Consider the following 25567-nt stretch of genomic DNA (forward strand, 5'->3'; position numbering starts at 1 on the left):
TGTTCCCGATGGAAAAGTCTCACGTGCCCTCCGCACGACTCGATTCCTCGACTCGTGTTACGATTTCTTTTAAACGCTTCGACCTAGGTAATTAGCCACCTTCTTTCTCGCTTTTCACATTTCTCTATATTATTCTTCGGAATCGATTTCTGTTCGCGGTTGAAAGCATCGTTCGCTTCGCAGTCACGATTTTAAAATCTGCAACAGTCGATCTAACGATCGGAAAAACAATATCGAAATCGATCTGAAACGTTCAAAGCTCGTTTCGACGACGCGATAGAAACAAATCTCTAGATATTTCGACACATCTTATCCGATTATTAACGCCGCATCGAATTAGCATCGAATAGAGGCTGTTAATTGGCTACGAATTGCCTCTCACGAACGTCGTAGACGTGGAGTAAAAAAGGAAGTAGGAAGAAGGCGTGTTACGCAAGAAGACGGTCAATTTTACGAAAGTCAAAGCGCCTCTGTAAATAAGCAAAGTTTTTCCACCGGATGAAGTCGGGAATGCGAATTGACTTCTTTCTCGGTGGCTCAGGTATGGAAGATCGACTACACTTCCGGGCATCGGTTAGCATTCCATTCGTTTGGAGGGAGAAGCAGCGAGGAGCCATGATGGAAAAATCTTACCTGGATTCTCGTGTAGTCCGCTAATGGTCGTCAAGATCGACGATCCGAAGTCTCGATCGACGTGATTTTTCCGCAGGATTCGAAGCGGATAAAGGTAACCGCATCGAGTCGTGGCGCCTCTTTGGCCGATCGCGGTTCTCTTCCATCTCTCTCTCTCTCTCTCTCTCTCTCTCTCTCTTTCTCTGTTCCTCCCTCTCCACCTCTTCGTTCTTCCTGGCTCGAGATAACCGATACCTCGAGCAAACAGCCGACGGGAAGCATTACGAGTACCGTGATGCTTACAATGTGCTCTCCTCTATGGATTCAACTGTACTTCCCCAGTTCGTGCGACCTTCGTCGTAATAGTTGTGGAGAACACGACCACCGTACGTTCATAGATTTCATTTTACCGAGTAATATAAAGAAACAATCCTTTGTCTTTTGCCTCGCGAGAGAAAATATCGTCGTTGGAGTATACCGGGAGAAAAAAAGAGGAATTTTTCCGAGTTACGTCGAACTCTTTTTAAATAAAGAAACGAAACGAAACGAAACGAATGGATAGAAGGATCGAGAGTTTTATCCGCACACAGTTGGAATAAAATCGACGAGAAACGAAACGCGTATTATCATCATAAAGAGCGCGACACGGGTCATGGAACAGAGAAATTCCACGTTCTCGCATATTCCGGTAATGTAGGAAGATCGGCGACGCGGGATCGGTGAATTTTTCGCGGTAAATCGAATCGACGGCAAAGCCTACGAGAGGACACCGGCTGCGACGAGTCATGGCGCCTGTTCGAGCATTGCATTACCTATTCACGGGCGAAACGTACGCTCTCGTACGGTGCACGCGACTATTCCACACAGCGAAATAGGCGTAGCGTTTTCACAATAACGGAGCGATCTTGGTGTTTGCAATTTTCGAGGAATTAAAATGCTAGGAATTCTCGCCGGAAGAAAATTGCGACCAACGTTTGAAACCAGTCACCGGGAACCTTTCGTTCCTCGGATCTTTTATTTTATATTTCGATTCTGTCGTTAAAAAGGTTAGCAAGATACAAAATTGCGAAGGTTGATGTACAAATCAAGCTGCATCATCGTTTCGATCGTCCGATTTTACTGTTATCTCGATAAAAGAACGTACATTTGAGAGTAAAACTCTCGAGATTCGATATCGATTATTTATCACTGTGTTGAGAATGCAGTATCCAATAATAAGAACTATCGACAGTAAATCTCGTTCAAATTAATCGAATTCAAAAGTTGAAAGAATCTTCGAAAGTTTCGCTGTTGAAAAATTCAGCTACAGTTATTCCAAGATTTCCAAGCCGTGTTCCAGAAACACGCGTTTCTCGGCGAAGTAGCATCGATCGATATCGCCGTATGAACTTGGCCCTGTTCAACCCGGGTGCCATTGATCCTCCTCGCGTTGCGTCGAATGCTTGCCACTCGATTCCTCGTCATCGCTACTTTCTCCAATTTTCCACCTAGGCAACCCAGAGAATACTGGCGGTAAAGGTGGAATTCCTTGGTGACTGCGTAGCAAGCGCGCGAGTAAGCGTGCAAAAGTGCGTGCGTATGCGTGTGACTAAGCACTCGCGCGCGGGTCAATGCCTCGGCTGTCCTCCTCGAGTAACTATCTACCTACTCCTGCGGCTACCTTCGCTACTACGTTATGCTCGTACCAACCGCTCAAGATCGGCGAGCTGACGAGCACGCGCTCCGTATGTACAGAGGCGACGTTTCCGCGAGGCGGCCCCCTTTGACACGCGAGGAACCGTGGCGGGGGCCCGGTGAAACAACGTTTTTCAAGATTAATGATGATGACCTCGGTCGGATTCGATCCGCCGCCATTCGTTGACAGCGCGGCCTCTGGAAATCAAATCTACGATTCGTCGAGCCGACGGAATTGCCACGATTTTTATCGCGCGAGTCGAACGCGCGCGTTCTTTCTTCTTTCGCCGATATCTCGGCGAGACAGTGACGCGTCTTTTAGATCGAAATCTGGAAATGCTGTACTCGTATATGTTACGCAGAGAGATGTATTAAGTGGTTCGGGATGGATATAAATTGAGATCATTTCAAAGATTTCAGAGATCATAGGACTATATTAGAGACGTTTAACGGAGGAGATTAGATCGGTGGATTAGATCGAGACTCGTGCGTTTGTTTTCCGGGGTGAGAACCATTCCCGTGCAATAAGTAGTAAAATGGCGTTCCTTAATGGCACGAGCGTCTTAAAGTTGGATTTACTCGAGTTGCTCTTCTCGCGCGACTTTATAGTGCTCTTATACGGCGCGCATCTTAAACGTATTATATCTCTGCCGTAATATTTTAATGCGCGATAATTATCGTGAAACGCGAATCGAATGATTGGACGCTTAATTGAATCTCGTGCACGCTCCATATTCGTAACGCGCGTTGTCTCACACGTGTTAACGCAGTAACGGCAATAAGTATTAATTGTAAGAAGAAGGATGTCGAGGAAAATATTTCACCGAGAATTGCTGGTTCACCAAACGCGAAACTGGTCGAGATTTGCGATTCTACGTTTCGCTTCATTACCAACGGTTTATGGTCCGATGCTCCGTTCCTGTTGCGCGTTAAACTGGATTAATTATGCCTTGAATTAATCGATACGCTGGAAAATACTTGTACTTACCATTACAATCGGTATCCAGCATCGAGGCTAATTTCAAATTCTATCTCAAAAGGAGAGAGTGCGACGAACCTATCTAAATCAAAGTAATCGCGGTTCAACGTCTTATTATTATTTTCCATCGAATCGTTTCACCTCTTTCACGCGCTCGTTTTCAAAGATCAAAGACAACCCTGTTCGATCCAGACGGAAATTTTCGAAACAATGTATCGATCGTTGAGCCATCGAAAAGCAATTTCAATCGAGGGAATTACAATAAGTTATATCATCCGATAGGCCGTATACTTACGGATGGAATTACCCGAATAGGCACGATTCCAGCCAACCCGACAACGCGATCCGGATCAGGATACGGTCTCCACTGATATTACCGGTATATTCTGTTGATCCAGCGAGCGAGATCGAGAAGAAGTGGCAACCTCTTTCGATCGCTCGATACACGATCGTACGCCGTTCGTGACCGTGGCGATCGTGACTCCTATTATTATCGTGGCTAACCCACAAAACCGAGCGACCCGCGTTCTGTGTCCTCGCTCTTGCCCGTCCTCCGCCCGAGCGGAGTCGCGTCGTATCACGTCGCGTCGCGTCGAACCATGAAACATCGATCCACCGTTTCGTTCGGGGCGAAGATTATCCGAATAACAGGTTGCGCGTGTTAGATATTATCGCCACTCCGGGTCGATCGTAAATTACTTCGATCTATTAAATTTCAACCACGTCGATTAACCGTCTCGCGATCAATAGCCCCGACGAGTTTATTTTCGGAGAAAATTCCAGGGTATCCAAGGTTTGTTGCTTCATCATCACGTCGTAAGAGAGACGTTTACATCGAAATTAGTACGTTGCACGAACGTTGCAACAGGACTGGAAACGATGCTGGTACTATTTGCGATCACTAACGAAAAGGCATCAATTTTTCCTCCGTTTGTATGATTATGCTACATATGTGTTATATATGTAAATTAATAAGGTCAATTATTTTGAAATAACTATATATAGAAGATTGTGTGACAAATCGTAGACACGTATGAAACGGTAGAAGAGATTCGACGGCCTACCTTCGATCCAGCCTATCCTATACCCAGGAACAACATGAATATTCCATCGCAACAACGCGTGATTTAATGCTTCCTCTCCCCTGCCCCTCCGCCGTTCTAATCAACCCGCGAATCCCTAACGAGGCGCGAAAGTCATTAATTAATAAAATTGTTATTGTAAACTCGTTAGGTTTAATTGGCAGTGTTTAAGGGAGCTACTCGGGCAGGACGGGGACCCTGTTACGCGATAGATAAGAATTCCTGGTAATAGCCGCGGCCACTTCCCACAATAAATTGCATCGGCAGCATCCGTGAACCGTAAATAATCCGGTACGATCTAGCGGAACGGAAGTTTAGTCCGGACGCGATACAAATGTGATCGAAACGAAATTCTCTCTACCTGTTCTCGTCTCCTTCGCAGAGGCGAACACGAGGAACGGGATACCGTTGGAGAATTTCATTGGGATAAAAATTGTTCGAAGGACTCGTTCCGTACGATAGACGATCCACTTGACACCGGATACGAATTCCCAATTAACCGTAACTAGAGAGGCAACTGGAGCTAGGCAGAGACGATGAAAACGAGACGTGGAGATTGGAACGAGTTGGATAGGGTTCAAAGCACCATTTCAAAGATCGTTACCCTTGGCGAATGTCGGTCGTGTTGCTCGTATAAAACCGACAACTACCTGTCTAGACTCGAGTTGATGGCTAAAAATCGTTGCTCTTTTTTATCTGTTCCAGCGAGACGGACATGGCTCCGAACGCGGAGGAGGAGTTGTTGGTGGTGAAGCCGTGGGGGCCTCAACCGGAAAAGGTATGTCAGTGTGCCTCGGCGCTCGATCGAGCGCCCGGATTAACCCGACCAACATTGGAACCTAATCGTTTAAAACTTGGACAGTGATATGACGCGTATTGGAGTATTAGCAGGATGCTTTTGATCGGCGTATCTTTTAACGTTCGCTCGGTAAATAGAGTGCGTAGTTACAAGCAGGCGTACATGGGGCGTACGTGGCTCGTTTCGTCTTTACGAGAATACCGCGTCGTGTTCCAACGTTCGTTGAAAATATTTGTGTTAAAGGAACGAAATTACGGGCAGTTAAGCTCGTTTTCCGTCATAATCCTTACGATTCCGATCTATTTATCGTAACAACCACCAAATGCAAATAGCTATATTACGCGTGTATCGCGGTCTTTCGTTATTTTTCCTCCGTAATTATCGATCTGGCATAGAGAGGATGCTGGAACATTTATCGAGAGAGGAATCCGACGAGGAAGGAGACGAGATCATCGAATCGTAATTGGATGGAATTCTGTTTCGAACGGATTCTCGGTATTGCGGAATTTCATCTGGAAAGAAAAACGAGCGCCGATTTATTTAACGCGAACGCGATTTCCTTTCGAGATAAATGATCTACTGGGTCCGAACGGTTCCATGAATATATGTCGCGCGCATTTCTCTGATAAATAGAACGCATCGCGTACCATCCAATTTGCTCGTTAATAAAACACGATTTTGTCAAAGTGTCGACCGTTTGAATGCTGGATGCACTTTGTACTTGACCGAGCTACGCTTTTAATATTCAGCCACGCATTAGCATGCGCCAACTCGGATGCATTGAATTCTGCAGTTGATAATGGCTTCACGGGCATTTATACGCGTCGCGAAACTGTGAGGGAGGTAATAAGTCATGGATAATATGATTAATATCGAGGAGAGACCGCGATATATCGCGTTAACCCCCCTCGAGGTGCGCATATTTACACTCGAGTTAAATCGTTATTTTTATGCAACGTGATTAAGCAAGATAATTCAAGACGACTTCTTTTTTTTTTCTTCAAAGATCGGACGAAGAGAATGACATTGCGTAAAAAAAAATATATATATATATATATATATAAAAAAAGAAAAAGAAAGAAAGAAAAACAACTTTTATCTTATGAGATTTATGCCATACGTGTTACGAATGACTCCTGACCTTAATTATCAGAAGAGATTCCGTCTCTTCCGATTGCATCTCTTTTCTTAATATTATGAAAAAGAAATAACATTCTCCCGCTAATGAGAGATTTACGTCATCACAATAGGATGATTAACAAACCTCCACGCTTAGACACCCATTGGAAACCGTACTCGAATGCTCGTGAAAGTCGCGCAACTTTTACCAACATTCGAACTTTTCACTCTAATTGATAATTGAAAAGAACGCGAGGCAAACGCGCGCGTTTGAAATTAGATCGAACGATGCATATTCGAAAATGCAGCGTTCTCCATTCGCGCTTCCATCCGTGAGCGCTTTTTTCTTTCTTTTTTTTTTTTTTTTTGTAACCGGTTCAGTTATTGTCAAATAAACGACACGAAAGTATCGACAAGTATTCACCGAGTATTTACGCGATTCAAGAAAGCGTGACGTCCTCGTATATGTAGGTTACGCGTGATTTTGTTTTGTTTCGCACGAATCCTTCGAAAGATCGTCAAGTATAAGATTCAGAGTAACGTTATCGTTCTTTTGGCACGACGTACTGCCTAATTACTTGCATAATTGCATACGCTTACGACCAGGTCCTTTTTCGCCTCTCATAACCTCATTTCCTTCTCCCGAGATCCCGTTTCACGTTCACGGACGGAAAAAATGAAAATATGATTGATCTATGCACCCCTCCACTCAATCATGATCGTCGTTAGACGATTTACGTCCATGTCCGCGCGGTATCTCGTCCCGGAAAGGAACTCTAATTACTTTGTCGTTTTTCAAAAGAAAAAAAAAGGAAAGGAAAGAAAAGAAAAGAAAAAGAAGAAAGAATACATCGTTAACAGCCAGCCCTGTATTCATCAAACGATAATGGTCCGTCACCATCCTCCGTCGATTTCAGTAACAAACGAGGATGATGATTGATCGCGACTGTTCTCCACTCGGAGCATCGCGTGCACGTCTGAATAAATCGTACATCCGATGCGCAACAGATTTCCTACGGAACTCTGGGATCGGTAGAGAGGCGGTTCTGCTTATTTTTCTTTTTTTTTTCTCGTATGAAGGAAGAACGGCGGGTAACCGCGAGATAGAAACTCGGTTTCACGTTTAAGACCGATCGATTAACCGCGCGAAGGAAACCACAATGTAGCATGTGGTTTCATCCGCGTCAAATATTCGTGGTATTCTTGGATGCTCGTTTTAGAAAGCGGCTACGCGTCCTTCGAAACAAATCGACCGATAAATTGTTCCTATATCCTCGATTCTGTGCTAATCGCGCCAACTATTCGAAGAGTTATTGAATCGGAAAAGAGATACGAGTTTTAACCCCTTTGGAGACGTAATTATACCGGTTCTATGTTTCACAGTGGCACGAGATGGAGGCGGTAAATTAATTTCCACGATTTATCCGCGTTTCATCAGGGATAATCGGCGGCGTTCTTGTATGGACCACGAGGCGATAATCGCTAGTTCTATCCATATTTATGATTGGAAACGCTGTGAAATTAACTTGAGCCTTTCAGCCTTCTACTCCCTCGCATGAATATTTCATTCGTGGCAAAATCGCGACTGCAATTTCCATGATTTCTCGATTCGTTTCAGTCCCGTGGAAAAATAGATGATGGGATAGAAAGGTTGGCCGCCGTTCAATCTTCCACACTCTTAATTTCTACTTGAAAATGTTTATCGTTACTTAATATCGTATTATTCCGATTATTGAGAAGTAGGCAGTCGAGTCGCCGGTCGTTTAATTACGGCCACTGTCTCGGCGCGGTGTATTTTACTCGATCGAGATCTCAAAGGGATAAATCAGGCCCGAGGCTACCGTCTTTCTTTCTTTCTTCGATCACGGCTGCCTTTTGCCTCGATATCGAACCGGACGAGCGTGCAATTATGTCTAGAGCCTTGCGATTTTCTTTGCAGGAACGATTAAGACCACCTACGTACAACGCCGAGGACTACGCGATCGCTCTGAGACGATGGGGAAGACGTCCATTAGGAAGTGTTCAAGACTCGCAAGGTACTCTGCCCTCGACAACCAGTTCGAGTTCCGGTTACGCTTCCGGAAGCGGAGAGATGACCTTGAGACAATTCACCTCGGTTAGCGAGCTTCTGAACAAGCTCAGAGCCGACCTCAGGCTAGCCTTTCCAAGGTAGGTAAAACACACACACACACACACACACACATGATTAAACGTCTATCTATTACCACCGCTTCAAATATACCCTCTGGTTTGCCTCTTAAATCCTCGCTGCCACCTGACTTAAATTAATCGGGTGCCTCATTATCATTGCAAATTACGCGAAACCTCGACCGATCTTGATTATCCTACTTTGCCTATCTAAAAGTCATCTTCGTCCGCTCGTGTCAGCAAAATAATATCAAAATATCGAAATATTCGTCGATTAGCGACCAACGTTTTTAATTAATATAATAATAAAATTATAATATGAATTATGATATAATATAATATGAAAATGGGTACAGTCGAAACAATTTTTTAACGCGGTCTTTGATAAAATTTCAATTTGAAGATTGGTGGAGAGGATATTAATAAAAAGCGCAGCACTTTCGAATGTTTCTAGAAGACGAAACACAATACCCGGAAGTAGATGCATTTGATTGTTGGTGAATAATAATTAGAACAGTGAATGTATGAATTTATGCTCGTTCGGTGGAACTAACGACAAGTTTATCACGAAAAACGGTCGATATTAGTTGAACGGGAGGAACGGCTTGAACGGTGTCGGATTTACAGTTACTTTTTACACGTATTTTTTAAGAAAGAAGACGGGTTTCGATATGCTCGAGTCCCTCTCTCGAAACTCGTAAAAATTCCTTCTTGATTCAACTCCCGATTAAATGACGATCGTTAAATCTTTTCTCTTCTCAGGGAAAAAATACGTTTGTCGATCCCGTACTTTTATTATATGCCAAGTTTTCTCTTCTTTGGTTTGTTAATTTCTATTAATAAATTAATATAATGCTAATGAAAATTTAACATCCGCGCGTAATGAATTAAACATTATTTTCTTTGCTCGTCGCGCAAACAAAGAATTCTCTTATCTACGCGATATTAATATTTATGATCTTTGCTATTAAACACACCCTTTCTATGATCGTATTTCATTTACCGCGAAGATTAAATTAACCATACGCGGATTAGACGCGGAGACCATCCATCTGCCATTTCTCATCCGTGTGTAAATCGTTGAAGAAGGAAAAAAGAAAAAGCATCTTCGGTTTCCTGTGATATGTCGGTTTTTTGCTGCATTACTCGGTACAAAGGAACGGGTTCCATCCCGTATTTCTAAAACAACGCTGAAATTACAGCTGGATCAAGCCCCTTCTCGCGTCCAACGAACGGCTAAATAATAGTGTGGTCTCCGTTAGGCGCCAGCGTGATTAAAGATCGGACGTAAACGCTAAAATTTGTCCGTGAATGTCGGTGGCTTGTATCTTGGTGCAAGATCGACGATGTTTGTCTCGGATCGCTCGAAGCGTGTACGCTAGTATTTCATTCATAACGCGTGTAATCACAGCCGCTGGACACGCGTCTGTAATTGACTTTATCTCGAGGCTTCTATACGTTCTCGATTGGAATCAAAAAGCAAATACATCGGAAATTTCTCACTTCGAAGATAAAATTTCAAGCGTTTCCTTTCACTAGAAAGTTCGGCTAAAAAATTGTTCAAACTCGATGTTTCGGTTCGTGAAGTAGAGGAGAGAGAAAGGTGGATATATTTCACATCTCGTCTCTACTGTTTTCTATGCTTCTTGTTATCTAGATCCGCATCAAATTCCACGAGATCGAATCATCTCGGCAACCCGGATCGATCTATCAACACCGACTCTTCATTCATTCCATTTTTCCTCGATAGACTTTGATCCCGACGTTGTTTCTAGACCACCCAGAACGCGCAACTTTCGATCGTGAAACGAGATTAGGAATGATCCAAACGATGCTCGAGGTTTCAAAATGTGGAGCAAAAAGAAGGGTAGGCTGGCGAAAACGTAGGAACCGTCCAATACTCTTCAACTCTAATTCTTGTTCGATCGACGTGCTCTTATTAAGCGCAATTTCGCGGCGCGCACAATTTGCGGCCAACGGATATTCGAAGCGCGGCAAGAAGGCTGCACAGATGAGAATCATTCTAATCACACGACCAATGTAAAAAGGGAGAGAGGCAAAAATACCTGCATCATCCAGAAACGATATACATGTTCCATTCCGTGGCTATTCTAAAACCGAATCACCGTGGGGACGATGTCGACAATTCCGTTAGAATTTCATTATAGAATCCCAGTGGTCCAGTGTCACTAATGATGGGATCAAATGTGTGTTCAAACTAACAGATTCGAATCATCTCTCTCTCTTTCTCTCAAAAGGATCGAGCGATAAAGTCTATGAAACGAATTTTCGTTATAAATAAATATACTTACATATGTGACGCGAGCTCGATCCTATTAACGTCACGGTTTTCATCACCGTTGTCCCGAAACCGATTTATCGACACGCGCGATCGCGGACGTTACACGTTCATCCTTCGACCATATGGTGGAAGACGCAAACGTGTCCTACATACGGCGAATGACTTATAATATGGACAACCTTCTTACCGCAGAGGCGAGCAGATAACCCGTAAGTAGCGGCTACGGATAAACGAATACCGATATTACGGATAACTGTACAGCGGCTGGATCGGCGTGCTCGATGCGCAAATCGATCCCGATGAGGCGCATCCTCGATTCCCAAGATCGAACCTCTGCGTGTTATTCGTCGTGATCTTATTATTAGGCCGTTTAACAGACGTTTTTCACAACGATCCATCCGGTTACCCGGCGACGACCCGGCTGACGGAATCGATTTATTTTCAAGCCGATCGTAATAATTACCTGTCGAGATCGATTACGCCGATCGGCCGGCTATCTTTTTCTTCCACGCCGTTCCTGGATGAACGTGAATGCGTGTTTTATCTGGAACGAAAAAACGCGTGGTGTTAGGAACAATCTTGGCTGATGACTTTTTTTTTTACGTTAATATCGCTTTGAGATTGGCGAAAAAGAATTTCTGCGGTTTTTTGAAAAAAAGATACTTTGGTAAATAAAGCCAACAAGATATCTGAAACGAACAGTTGGACTTTGGATTTGGATTAATGAGCGATTTTGTTTCTCGAAATGTAAAAAGAATCGATGGGAAGTAGGATTAAGAAATCGATGAAAAAATATCAAGCAGCTTTTTTCCTTTCTCTATTATTATTGGAACGAATTTTCATCGAATCTTCCATTTTCATCGCGTGTTAATTTGTATAATGAACAGATATTATAATGAAGATTAATTACGTGTTATTACGTCGAACACGTATATATATATATACGCATGGTCAACGAAAGCGAAAAAAAAAAGAAAAGAATTGTCGAGGCAAGTTATTATCATCTATAAATTGGATTTAATTAAATATATTGCTCTAATTAAGTATAAGCTTCATTTGAAATTAATTGTTCGAGATAACCAATGCACCCTAGAACGCGATACTACTTTTTCTTCTCGAACAATGATATCGATTGTTTCTGAAAAGAATCCCGTAAAGAGTCGCGTGTCTCCGTCTCTTGTCATGCGAATCAGGCTTCGTTTTCATTGATATTCCGTGTCGTAAGTCCGTTTCGTCAATCATCGCCCCTTTAAAGAGATTCTTCCTTTCGGTCAAAAGTGGCCGAAAGAGTTACCTGGTCCATTCACAAAACTTGATCTCTTTGTATGCGCGAAACGAATTTTCTCCGCCAAAGTGAAAGATGTCACGCGTCGAATTTTGTATGTTGCATCTCGATGAAACGAGGCTGTTGAGATGTTAACCTCGATCTTCGACCCGTTCTTCTTTTTGCACTTCGTATTCATTTTTATATTCGTTTGTTTAACAATATTCATCGATAATTGAATATCTTAATCGCAAGTAAATTATCCGACTCGCAAATTATCTATTAAAAAACAAAGATAAGACTTTGGATATTTGGTTGGATTATTATTCGAGAGATTATACGGAGGTGAGCTTTGCATTTTACACGATAATCCTTAATGAAGGGTGTGTTGCATTAACGTTTCAAATTATAGGTCGCTTAGAAGCATATGATTGCCTTTTGAGGTAAAAGGAAAAAAGGGTTGGTAAAATTCATAAAGTGTGTTTCTTATAAAAAAGTCAAAGCACATCTTTTATTCTTTTTCCACGTGGTGGAATATCAACCGCGTCGAAGAAGCCTCGACCGGCCACCGAACCCACGATACTTCACGATGCTTCCGCTTCGCGTAACAGAAAACACGTAACTGCTTCCTACTTGATAGAAAACGAGGAAGTCATCTTTTTTTCACGCGATATCAGATCCCGTTTGTTCTTATTTCGCGAATAAATAATCATGCCTAATGTTTAACCCAAATTTCATTGAGAAAATCGTTACAATAACTTCCATATTTTTAATGAGAGTTTTTTCTTTTTTTTTTCTTGTTAAAACGAACGTAAAATCGATCATTCTGTATTCTTATTGAGCTATATAAAAGTTATATTTAAAATGGTGAGTTCGATTTAATAGTCCAAGTGCATTTACATAAAAATAGTTAGCATTTACCGAGAAAAAGTATCTTTGAAACGTACTCGTGCGAGTCGATTAGACGCTTTATATTCTATCCACTTCTTTATTTACGATGTTGCATCGTGCATGTTAATAAACGATAATCTATTACGACAGAGACGTGACGCCTTCATCGTCGATGAATATCGTAGAATATATTTTTAATTTAATTTATACGTGAATTGATGCAACGTTACGAAAAATTTTCGCAAAGTAATAAACATAATATAGTTTCATCGTATATAGTTTCTCTAAATTAGTCGTGGTTACGTAAGTCGCTATCTTCCATCGGTTATTGTTTCTGGAATAACAATAAGAAGATAGATTTTTAGCTTCCTAAGTGAAATAATTTCCTGGATTTGTTAGCAAATCTGTTGGACGTAATAAAAAAAAACCGCGCGTGGAAAAGAAACTAAAAGGGAATGAATTGCGTAACATTCTTCGGACAGAGGTCCAAAAATATCGCGTGAAAGAGAAACGTCGGGCGACAAAGGTACACAGGCTTTCGTTTTCTTCTGCTTGGCGTCGTCCATCGTCTTAAATTTTAGGGTGTGCCCACACACCAGGCAATAAGGAACATTTGATATTCATGCCGCGTCTGCCGAAGGCATTCTTACGTGTACATCGTACTCTGCATAATGCGGGGTGTAATATAATGCATCCATTGCTGGACGAAGGTTCGCATGACATCTCCAAGAAAGCATGTTTTCGATAACAAAGTCGTTCTCTTTAAAACGAATACCTCTCTTTATACCTCTATTCGTATATTCCTTCGCGTTGCACGCAACTTCCACGTTGATCGCCTATGCGAATATATTATCGTAGCCTAAAAATCCACGAGAATATCTTTCATCGTACTCCACATCTAAATCGAAGAAACGATCTCGAAAGGATGAGTATTTTTCGTATTTTATCAATTACGATGGCGCAAAATATCGAGGAATTTAAAAGCAACGTTTCGAACGCTTTCATTTCCCGAATACTTTGCAATATCGTTTATGTCTTTGACACTTACGCACGAATGAAATTAGATAACTTAGAATTCTTCTTTTCAGATACTACTCGAAATGATTCGACCAGCATTCGACATCATATTTAATTTATTCACGACAATGACGTTGATTACTTTGTATCGATTGAAATATTAATATTTTGCATGCGAGTTTCGGATATAAATATGTATTTAGAATAAACGTTGCGGTAAGAAGAAGGTAAGGATACGTAACTCAGGACGTAAAGGGTTATAAGAGCAATGCATAGGGTGGTCTGCGGTCACGTCCACTCCTTACCATATCCTTTACCGTCACTCTCGTTCACGCACGAGCTTTCATTTTCTCCAGTATCCAAATGGGGGCCCTCGCTTATTTTTAAGGCGAGACCAACAAAGGCGATCCACGGTGTTCGCGCCGTAGAATCGTAATGCCTCGGTGTATTTCGCGCACGTACATTTATACACACGTGCGTATCACGATATAGCCGGCAGTAGTATATGCATAATACGACGGGTAACATAATGCGTCTATTGTTGGACGAGAAAACTCTCTCTTTCTCTCTCTCTGTTGTTTACCCACCGGTAAATAGGCGACGAGCACATACATAAACGGGTACATAGAAAACGTTTTAATACTCATTTGCATGCATTCAACTTGCGTACACGGCGCTTATATACGGTGTTTATAGAATCACCGTCTAGACGAGGGACGTCTCCTCTTGAATAGCCCGGTACCTTTTAGAATCCTGTAGGTGCGAGCCACGAAATGATTTACGACTGTTTGCCATAAGCCACCTAAAAATTTCAAACACGAGATTACGTTTTGGATTTGGAATTCGAGAATAATCATCTTTCGTAGATGATTCCGGCGAAAACGTTTTTATTCAGGTGAACGCGATGCACGATGAAATTTTCAAATCCAACATTTCAATTTTAGTCCAATAGTTGGTAACATTGTACGATTGATAAAGTTACACTTTGAACCAGAAATTTCTGGTAACTAATTTTGAACCAAAATATGCCATCGCGACAAAATAATTAACATTCACGTGCGTGTAATCTTGTTATTAGTTGAAAAAACGAACGAAGGCCAATGTTATATCGAAGAAATATCATCTTTATCTCTTTATTTTATCGTATTTTGTCCAATGCACGGAATGCACGATAATTCCAACATTACGTACATTTAAATAGTTGTTTTGCATTTAATATTATCTCGGCCTTGAGCGCGTATAGATTAATGCTAATTAAGTAATTTTTAATAGTTCCATAATTTTTTTAATTTATATTTGGTAAAAAAGAACATGAATTTTACGTATATTTTGTAATTGCAAACGTAATACGATTACGTAACTGTCTAACCGTATAGAAAGTGATAAAAGTTCTCTCTGGCAAGAAATTCTCACGGGATGTCTCCCGGACAGACTACTGCAAAATGTACCAAGTTGATGGACTGGCTGATGCACTAGCGCTACATGTGTCTTTGCTGTATAATTAAGGAAACTAACGTGACACGATCAGAGAAATAGAGATCTTGTTCATTACGGAGAATCTATTCGTGGAAGACGAAACACGACTCATAGCTTCGAAATAAACTCTCTTCGTAGATCCGTCACTCTTTGACAGTCGTAATATCTATTTCCTCGTCCTTGCACCTGTCTACCTTAAGGCTATCGCACGTATATAGACACATCTGCTCGACGTGTGGTTGTGTGTGCAGAGGCATCGCGTTCCTGTTCTTGATCGAACGATCGATGAATCCGATATGTCGTAAAGTGATATCTTAACGAGAATTCTAGATGAACGATAATCGAGTATAAAGTACCAATAATGGATACCGGTCGATACCCGAAGTTGCGAAAATTGATCATCGACGATCTTATATATCCGCGAAACGACGAAAATTTGTTGAAAAACGACATCGAGGGGACAAATTTGACGGGACAATTTGGTCGCATTCGATGCATTTACATAATGTATTTGGAAATTTATATTTAATAATAACGTTGGAATAACTTGAAAAGCGTGTAATTTAATTGAAGTATATTTTCTCGTCCGCCTCCTCGTATTTATTACATTAATAGTTATCAAGTTCTTGCCCCGTCACTCTCATAATGGTTCCGTTGACAACCTCGAGGGAACTCGCTTTAACAGCGCGCTTATAAAACCGGATTGCTTTTTCTTTTAATCGCAAGGTCCCATAATTATGTAATTATATTTTTTTCCATCGCGTCTACACAGTTCAATGTCTGTTACAGTACTCTTCGCGATATATTTTCGTTCTGCGTTAAATTATCAAATAGCGGGATTGATTGGTGCAGTGACACTCAGAGTATAGTATAGTTTCATCGTTCAAACAACTACATCAACATCTAATTTAATTATTTTCGTTATTTATTAACCTATTTTCTTCTTAATATCGTAAAGTTGGTGCAATTTCGTTGAAGATCGAAGGAATACTTTCAGAATGATAAATAAATTGGAAATTAAAAGATTGCAAGATATTAGAAATACGAATGACAGGATATCTGCGAGCTATATATACTGTGTATGACTGTATACGTGATAGATAACGAATATACATTCGTGGCAAAAATGTTCGTACCGTTACTGATACTTCCGGCCGAGCGCACGGAGATACATTCGCAATTAAATTATGCATCATAGATACAAATTTTTCTGCGCATTCGGTTAATATCTCGTTGGTGTTTTATCGAAAAAAGATAGAGATACGCAAATAAAATTATTTTATTTTGCTATTGTAGCTTTGTTCAGGAATTCGCTTCACCGCCAGCTGATGGGATAACCTTGTTGCTCGAGACGCTTCGCGGTGTCCAATTGGCCCAAAGTTCACCACCCTCTTCCGGCCACACGGGCCCAAGAGTAGGAACCAGAAGAGCTGCTTTGGACGAGTTGGGCTGTGTCGAGTGTCTGGCCGCCTGCACCGAACGATGCACCGATGCACCGAGGCTCCTAGTGCAAGCTCAACCAGGTCTTCTTGCTCTGGCAGTTTGTCTGACTAGTAGCTTGAACCGGTCTCGAGTCCTAGCTCTCCAGGTAACAATCGTCATTTCCGTTCCGAGTATATCGCTTGGATACTGTTAATCAAAAAAGAAGTGAACTGGAATCATACGTGGAATATTACTCTCGTTTCGTGGATTTATCGAACGATTTTCTAATGCCTATCTCGCGTTATCATTTCACAAACACTTTAATCGTATATTAATATTAGTTCTGTTTCTATCCTGTGTTCATTCTGGATTTTTCGATTTAATCTCGTGATAAAATATGAGTTATTACATTTTGAATCTTTTATGATTTATTTACTATCGCGCGCTTTTATCGTTTTGCAAATAAATTCGCGTGTAATTCTAAAATTAAGTAAGGTAACTAATTAACTCGCGATAAAATTGATAGTACTTTTCGAGGTGTAGCGAGCAAACGTAGGATTAAAAAGAATTGAAAAGTAAACTCGATGGGGATAGTAGTGGGTCAAGTTTCTGGTGATGTGTACGTTTCTTAGATGTTACATCTGACTCATTCAGATAGTCGTAAACGCGCGTTTCCAGCAAACTCGGTCCACTTGACGGCCGGGGCCCCGTTATTTCGAGAACGTACACTTGTCAAGAACCAGTTTTTATCATTTATCCAAACGTTATTCGGCTAGCTTCATTTGCAAACTCATACACGCCTTTAGACTTTTTCGCTACCTTTTATTCTTCGCCGTCCGAGGAAGTGCACTTTGCCAAGCATCGCGGTTACGATCAGATGTTGACTAACCGAACTGGATAATTACTTCCACGGCACGTGATCACGGAGTTATAGCGTTGGAAGAATATAATGAGAATAAAGAGATCTTTATCCGGACGGTGTGGAGGAACTGTCGGTGAGATTTAATTGTCGACCACCGATATTACCAGGAAAATCTTTACAATTTTTATTTTTCGCCATACGTAACGATTAATTAGGCGCTAGTTTCAATTTTATTCATTCGGGAAAATATATGAAATAAAAAGGAATATATATATGTATATTATATTTAACATTTTTCTCGAAATTGTTTGTCGATCTTCCAGTTGTTGACCAAGGTCTGTCAAACGCCAGGTGGTCACGCGGTAGTTTCGGAAGCTGTCTCCACTCTTAGGTTAAAATATGGCGAAGGTGGAAGATTTCGTTTCCTGGCTGGCGCTCTCTTGGCTCCCAGAGCAGCGATTGCACTGAGAGTAGCAGGAGTTTCGTTCCTTAACGCCTTCCTAAAGTCTGCACCGCGAACACAAACCAGATTGTACATTCAGGTAACGTGTAACTATATATGGAATATTTATCGTTATCTCCTCGATAATTTTTACGACGAGTAAAATGCTCGCTTTGTTCGCCATGCAGGCCGAAGCCTGCGAAGCTGGTCTAGAGCCGCAGGTCCTTCAAGAATGGCTGAAAGAATTGGACGGGAGGGAAGAGGATACTTTGAACGATCTTCTACATAAGGAGGTTCAGAAATGGTCGCACAACTGCGTGGACGTGGACGCCCTACAGCGACGTGTCGTACGTGCCGAGGAAACTTGTAGGATATTGAGCAAAAAGGTTTCGGCTCTGCAAACGCAGCTTCAACAAATGCAGTTGGAGAAGTTGAACAATTATAATAACCTAGAGGACCGTGAGAAATTGACGGCACTTGGCACGAAACAGTCGCCGAAAATGTCCTCGAACGCGGAAGACGAGGGTATCAGCTCGTCGGAGAGATCGAGTAGCCCGGAGAATACGAAGCATCAATCTCGAACGAATCAAAAAGTAAACGTGTCTCCGGATAATGATCAGGAAACCACGATCGATGACGTGATCGAAGAGCTGAGGATTATCGTGAAGGATGCGGAAGAAGAGATCGGGGACAAAAACCGGGAACAGAATCGAATAGATCACGCGAATCCGAATTTTTATAACGAAAATTCTTCGAAAATTAAGTTACACAGAACCGATTCGAAAGTTTCTTTGAACAATTCCGAGACTTACATTTACGACAAGGTTTTAAAGAGAGATCATCAAACGGATATCAAGATTTCTATGTCGAACACGGGCTCCAACATGTCTCAGAGTGTGATCAAAGGAGAGCAAGTGACTTATTTTGGTAACGATCGAGATTATAGTATAGATTCGAGCAGTGATAAAAGAACGAATGGTGAAAAACGCAGAGTTTCGAAATCCTCCTCGGTGGAAGGAAGCGTGAAGATCGTTGTAAAGGGACCTGAAGTCGAGGAAGCAATCGTTCCAACTATTCTACATCCTCAGCCACCTAGAAGATCACCGCCTTGTTTGTCGGCTATCATGGCAGTAAGGCATTGTGACTTTATCGATCAAGAAGAGCCGTTCAATTCTCACGATGAAGATATAGAAGACGAAACGTTGGGCGATGGAAGTGACTCTCTCCTTAGCGCTTCTCGACTCAAGTACAACAGTAAGAACCAGACTTACGAGGAACGGATTAAAACCGAGGTCGATCATTTTCAGAAACAGTGTGATAGGAAAGAAACGGAGAATAACAATGATGGTAAGATGAAGAAAAGCTTCACCGATCTTCGACGCTTCGGTGAAAACGAAATAAAGGATAAGAAAACAATGAGGAATTATGAAACCTCGTGTAATGCGAAAAACAAAACGACGAATGACTCTAAATCGAACAACAGGCAATTGGACGGTGTATCCCAAAGACATAATTCGAAATATAGAAGCGAAGTGGAAAAAAGAAAGCTTCTTCGTAGATCGGCCAGTCACGATTACCTCGAATCAAGTGCTTCCAGTTCGCGATCGAAAAGATCCAATAAAAGCAGAATAGAAAGTCACATTAGGAAATTCGAGAGTCTGAATTCTTTCGACGAGCATCGAAGTCTCCAGAGTTATGAGAGACACGGTAGCTCGGAAAATCTAAGCAAGCAAGAACTTTTTGCAGAAGAGAATTCGAGGAATAGAATGCGCAGATCAGAATCCTTTCACCATGTATCTTATATCGCTAAAAAAGATCAGTGTTCCTCGCAAGGTGGAAGCGATAGTGGTTTATTTTATGTCACAGATTTCAATCTTGAACCTTTAATAACGCGAAAACCAAAATCCATCGAGGCGCCAAAATCTCCCAATCTATTAACCAAATCTTTGGATAGAATCGATGAAGGTTTGGATTCGATGATCGATATCGTGATCATGGAAGAGAAAAATCAATGGAATTCGAATAAATATCAATCCAAAACGAAAAAGTCTCGAGAAGAAAGGACACTTGTTAGATCGAAATCGAATAGATTGGAAGAATCGAAAAGTTGTTGTGAATTTGAATCCAAGGGGAGGAGAGAAGAATCAAAGAATAAACATTTGAAAAACGATGAATTTTATTCCGGACATGTAAGCAATAAGCAATTAAGAAGTGATGAATTGTACGAAGAACAAAGAAATCGAGAATGGAATAAGCTAAATTCTTCAAGTAAAAACAACGAATTAGATTTTGATTGTACTCCAATGATTCTAATTAAGAATGGAGTGAGACACAATTCGTTCAGTCAGAATGAAAATATTGGTAATAGATTTTTAAATAAATCAATGGATTCAGGGATTTTCGCTGGACGAACTTATGATACATTTGGATTAGGAAAAAGTCGATTTAATGCTGGAAAATATTCGGGAAATCAACAAATAAAAGAAAGTCCAATTGGAAGACGAAATACAGCTTCTTCTGCAAATGGAAATCGTGCAAAAGTTACTGATATTGTTTCAGGGCTTTATTAAAAATAATCTTTAAATAATTAGGATTAGATCATCCAATCCTGTTCATATCCTCATAGTCTACGAGGTATTGTATATACTATATAATAGAATATATTCTTGTATAGAAATCATTCTAAATGCTTTTCTTCTTTTTTTTAATTTTTGAAAATATTTCGTATTTTTTTTTTTTATATATATATTCGATATATATATATATATTAAAACATAATAATTAAGTTTTTAATTTATCTCAATTTGCGATTAAGCGAATATAATATTTCAGTGCAATGTTATTAAATATTATGGGCGAAGTTAACAATCTAATTTATATTGTAATTAACACTATTGATAAATATTTCAATATGATATAGATAGATATTTTGGTGATGGACCAATTATACAAATGTACCAATTGCAAAGTTTTTTATGTATGGACTGTGTAATATATTCTTTTTTATATATAAGGAATACCTCTATAATTATATCGAGTTAAAAAAAAAGACTGTAATTTATGAAACATAGATGTGCATAAATAATATAACACATAAATATTTACACAATATATTATTTATTTCTTAATTAAAAAATATGAAGAAAAAGAAAGAAATACAATACATTTCATTTATGTATACAAAGTTACGTATATTTACATCTTAATTAATATCATGCACAATTTGTCATAAATTTTAATTTTTTAAATTTAATTCTATAATATTAGAAATTATTTAATGTTCTATGAAGTGCACCACTATTTCAAAAAAAAAAGTGTAAAAATAAAAAAAAAATTCAAAGATACAATTTTCATGAAAAATGTTCATAAAAATTATTTTTCGAAATGAATTTAATATAGATTATTTATTTTTTAACTAGCTGTAGCATGTAACAATGTAGTTGTAACTTCATTAAGTTCTTGACATGAACGATTGTTTCGATGAATGATTTCAAGACTACTTAACATTAGTGGTTCATGCGATTTATCACGTGTTATTTCCAAAAGTTGTTGCGATGTTTTATCTAAAAATAAAAAACGATTAGAGAATACAAATACATATGCAATAACTTATATTAACTTATATTAAATTAAATATAGAGATGAGAAATTAAAAGGAATGCAGATCTGATTACTTATTTTCATATACTCATAGAAATGGAATATACGAATTATAAAGTAATTACGAGATCTGTCTTATTATAAATATCCTATTATAAAAGGATATCATCAAAAACTTAATGATGAAAAGTATTAGCCATTTTTTGATTATTACATTATTTTATATTATATTTATTTTATATTATATTACCTTGATGCGTCGATAACAAGTACAATAATTCATCTTCGGTAGAAATGTATTGAAATTCTTCTCCGCAAGCCCCTTTAAGTACAGCAATAACATCCGACCGCGGATTATAAAAATACAGACCTTGTTTTCGATTGTTAAATTCATTTATCAATGTTGCTATACCCTATAACCAATAATTATATTCATATATAGTACATATTTATTATATTTTATTATGTAATATTTATTTATTTAAAAATTTACTTTTGCAGCAGTAAAATCGGCTCCTAAAATATATCTGCAGTCAACTACAACTGGAACTTGACTAGAACCTTGTTTTATACCGGCATTGCCGACCGATTTTTTAATAAAATCTACAGCAGGGAAATATAAACTGTTTCCTGGTGTTACTAAGAGATAGTCAGCACCAGAAGTTGTCTAAAATGTACAATTCATATAAGTTAAAAAACAAAAAGTTATTGATTTTTCATTCAGTACTCACTGTACATTTGTCAACATGTATTGTAGGACGTGCAGAAGGATACAATAAGAATATAAGATTTGTTCCTACACCTATTAAAATTCCATATTCAACTCCAATAATTAAACAGAACAAGAAAGTAGCAAACATTGGAATCAAATCTTTTTTACTAGTTTTCCATATGAGTTTTACAACTTGATATTCAATCATATATATTACTGCAGAAATAATAACTGCAGATAAGGAAGCTAGGAAAATAATATCTATTTAGAGATAATATATAAAATATGAGATGAATAAAGAAAAATTATATTACCCTTTGGTATAAAGTAAAAGTAAGGAGTAAATAGACTCAATGCTAACAATATTAATATTCCAGTGTATAAACCACCCATTGGCGTTTTTACACCACTAGCATGATTTACTGCAGATCTACTAAAGGAGCCAGTCACTGGCATTGCACTTGCGCAAGATCCAAGAACATTACAAATACCTAATGTAATCAGTTCTTGAGTGGCATCTACTTTATCACCATTTGCAAAGGCTTTTGCTATTGCCACATTTCCAAGAACTCCAATTATAGGTACTAATGCTATGGACGCACCCAATTCTGAACACATTTCAATGAAATTTAAAGTCTCATTTTTTACTTGAGTAGAAAAAGGTGGCAATCCAAAAGATGGAAGACCGGATCTTACAGGACCAGTAAGAATAAATGGAGAACCATATTCAATAGAGTTCAATTTGTAGGCAATAGTAGAACAAATTATAACAATAACAGCATTTCTAGCTGTTGATAATAACCATATCATTTTCATCAATATTCTTTGATATTTATTTAGTTTATCATTGTTTGAATATAACTTGATATCTTTCATTTTCTAAACAATAGAGATATTTTATTTTATATTTATAACTAATCAAGTAAAATTAAAAAAAAGAAAATATGAATGAAAATGCATTTATGTTACCCTAAACAATAATAAAATAGTTATACAGGAAAAACTCATCAAAGTATCCCACAATCTAGTCTGATGAATGTTTTGTAGTACTTTTGTTAAAGTATCTAAGGTTCCTTGTGAAGAAATTTTTAATCCCAAAAGACCTTTCAATTGAGAAACTACAATTATAATGGATGTTGCAGAAGTAAAACCAACTGTAACTGGTATTGAAATAAAATCTATAAGTACTCCTGTAAAGGAATTTTGCAATTTCAAATAAGTGTCAACACAATATTTTTAAAAAATTTGTATTAATAACATTACCTAGCCGTAAAAAGGCCATTAGTAATTGTAAGCAACCACATAAAAAGGCTAATAATATTGCAAAATCCGCATTTCTACCTTGAACATACTCATGAGTCATTAATGCCATAAGAGCAGTGGGTCCAATTGTAATATCTTTGCATGAACCAAATACTATGTATACCATAGCTCCCATAAATGCAGAATAAAGACCATACTATAGAAAAAATATATTTTCTATAAATTTGGAAATAAATTTATTCGTAAAAAATAATAAAATAAGTTAAACAATAATAAAATAAAATTTATTTTTAAAAATATAATTCACCTGAGGTTCTAAACCAGCTAAGGTAGCATAAGCAAGTCCTTGCGGCATAACAGTAAGCCCGACTGTGATGCCGGCGATAGCATCATTCAAAAATTTTTCGGAATTATAATTTGATAACCATCCTACGATAGGTATTCGTTTTCTAATAAATTTATTTAATTGTCCACCTTTCGACTGCCATTTTTTATTATTTATTGCATCGAAAGCCATTGTAAATTATGTACCTTTAAAAAAATATATAAAACCAAATAATCTATACATGAAGTAAATCTAAAAATAATTTTTAAAAATTATAATCTTTACTTCATGAAAAATTCAATTTTCAATAAAATACATAATAGATAATTACGCGCACTAATATATTTTAAATGCACAAAATATGGTGATAAGTTTCATAAAATATACATATAAGAAAAACTCATTTAAAACCTATTTAAATTTATGACATGTTCACATTTCAAGATATATCAAGAAACTGAAAGAAACCGAAGGTTTTCGAGTGTTTATATAGTCAGATATAATGCAAAATTTATCATGACATAAAAATCGCTATTAGCCTTCGCTACTTTTTATATAATCAATAAAATGAATTGTTACTTCACATAAAACAAGAATATATACAGTAATGTTTCAGCAATATAAAAAGTATGATAATGCAATTTTTTTGCGAAAACAGAATTATTTGTACATGTAAAAATTATAAAAATTTTCTATAGAAATTCAAGAAAAAATTGTTATTAAATATTAAAAAAGAATTATAACTTAAAAATTTATTTCGATTATATATTCTTTTTATTCTTATTCTTTAATATTCTTTAATATTTTGAATTGATTCAATATAGCAATATATTAAAATATATTAACAATATATATATATATATATATATCATAATTATTCAACGAAATATAAAATATATGATTTGAATTTCACCGGCGTTTAAGGTTACTATAAGTAAAGGTATTCTTTTTTTGTTATTTTACGTATCAGTGATTATTGAACTATTTCAATAATACAATACAATATTTCACAATATTCTTTTTATAATATTTAATTCAATCAGCATTAAAAGGGACGTTAACTACTTGACCCTTTTCATTGACAGCAATCATATAAGTATTAAAAAAGTATTACACGGTTATATAAATAAGATTTTTATATTTGTCTTTCTAAAATAATGAATGATTTAATGATTTTAGTTTATTAAAAAAAAGAAAAATACATACCATAGTATAATAACTGTGATAACATACTTCCGTTGAATGCAAGTATTACTAAACTCACTATTAATTATTGTAAAATATTATATTTATTCACATTTTTTTCACTGAAATATTGATCACATACGAGAATAAGCATAACCTAGTATATATTATCAATTAACAATAATATTATAGTTTAATAATATATTTTTTATTATTTCATTGTGCAAATTTATATACGAAACATAATATTCTAATTTCATGACACGTTACATACGCGCCGGACACGATCTTACTATAAACTAAATGTAAGAATTGGCATTTCATTTGTGATGGTTAGAGAGAAAGTGCAGTTCACATATTTGTCAACAGAGGGACTGCATTTCTACTGCAGTC

The 25567-nt window shown here is 38.2% G+C and overlaps 2 protein-coding genes across 7 annotated transcripts in view; one reads left to right on the top strand and one right to left on the bottom strand.

Annotated features, from left to right (window-relative positions):
• The window catches only part of LOC107998710 (uncharacterized), a 48461-nt gene extending 27249 nt beyond the window's left edge, over positions 1 to 21212 (top strand). For 2 of the 3 annotated variants that reach the window (XM_017058122.3, XM_017058123.3), the window contains 5 exons: positions 5053 to 5125; positions 8205 to 8434; positions 16660 to 16951; positions 17971 to 18189; positions 18278 to 20776. In XM_017058122.3, the coding sequence (XP_016913611.2) occupies positions 5053 to 5125; positions 8205 to 8434; positions 16660 to 16951; positions 17971 to 18189; positions 18278 to 20659 (3196 nt within the window). In that variant the 3' untranslated portion in view covers positions 20660 to 20776. Of the gene's footprint in view, positions 1 to 5052; positions 5126 to 8204; positions 8435 to 16659; positions 16952 to 17970; positions 18190 to 18277; positions 20777 to 20921 lie in introns of those variants that run through there. The other variant, XR_009832590.1, reaches the window with a different exon arrangement.
• LOC107998711 (sodium-independent sulfate anion transporter) lies at positions 21188 to 25470 on the bottom strand. 4 transcript variants are annotated; one of them, XM_028667127.2, is made up of 9 exons: positions 25196 to 25470; positions 23972 to 24195; positions 23665 to 23860; positions 23371 to 23591; positions 22716 to 23280; positions 22421 to 22632; positions 22183 to 22356; positions 21940 to 22102; positions 21188 to 21652 (listed from the first exon to the last, which is right to left on the bottom strand). In XM_028667127.2, exons 2-9 carry the CDS (start codon positions 24179 to 24181, stop codon positions 21501 to 21503), a joined length of 1893 nt encoding a protein of 630 aa, XP_028522928.1. In that variant the 5' UTR covers positions 24182 to 24195; positions 25196 to 25470; the 3' UTR covers positions 21188 to 21500. The 4 variants fall into 4 exon arrangements, with proteins under 4 accessions (XP_028522928.1, XP_016913614.1, XP_061940552.1 ...); XM_017058125.3 differs by having other exon boundaries at positions 22421 to 22647; XM_062084568.1 differs by lacking the exon at positions 25196 to 25470 and adding an exon at positions 24275 to 24571 and having other exon boundaries at positions 22421 to 22647.
• Positions 25471 to 25567: the final 97 nt, after the last annotated feature.

This window comes from Apis cerana, linkage group LG14, assembly GCF_029169275.1.
Source record: "Apis cerana isolate GH-2021 linkage group LG14, AcerK_1.0, whole genome shotgun sequence".
Lineage (NCBI taxonomy): Eukaryota > Metazoa > Arthropoda > Insecta > Hymenoptera > Apidae > Apis > Apis cerana.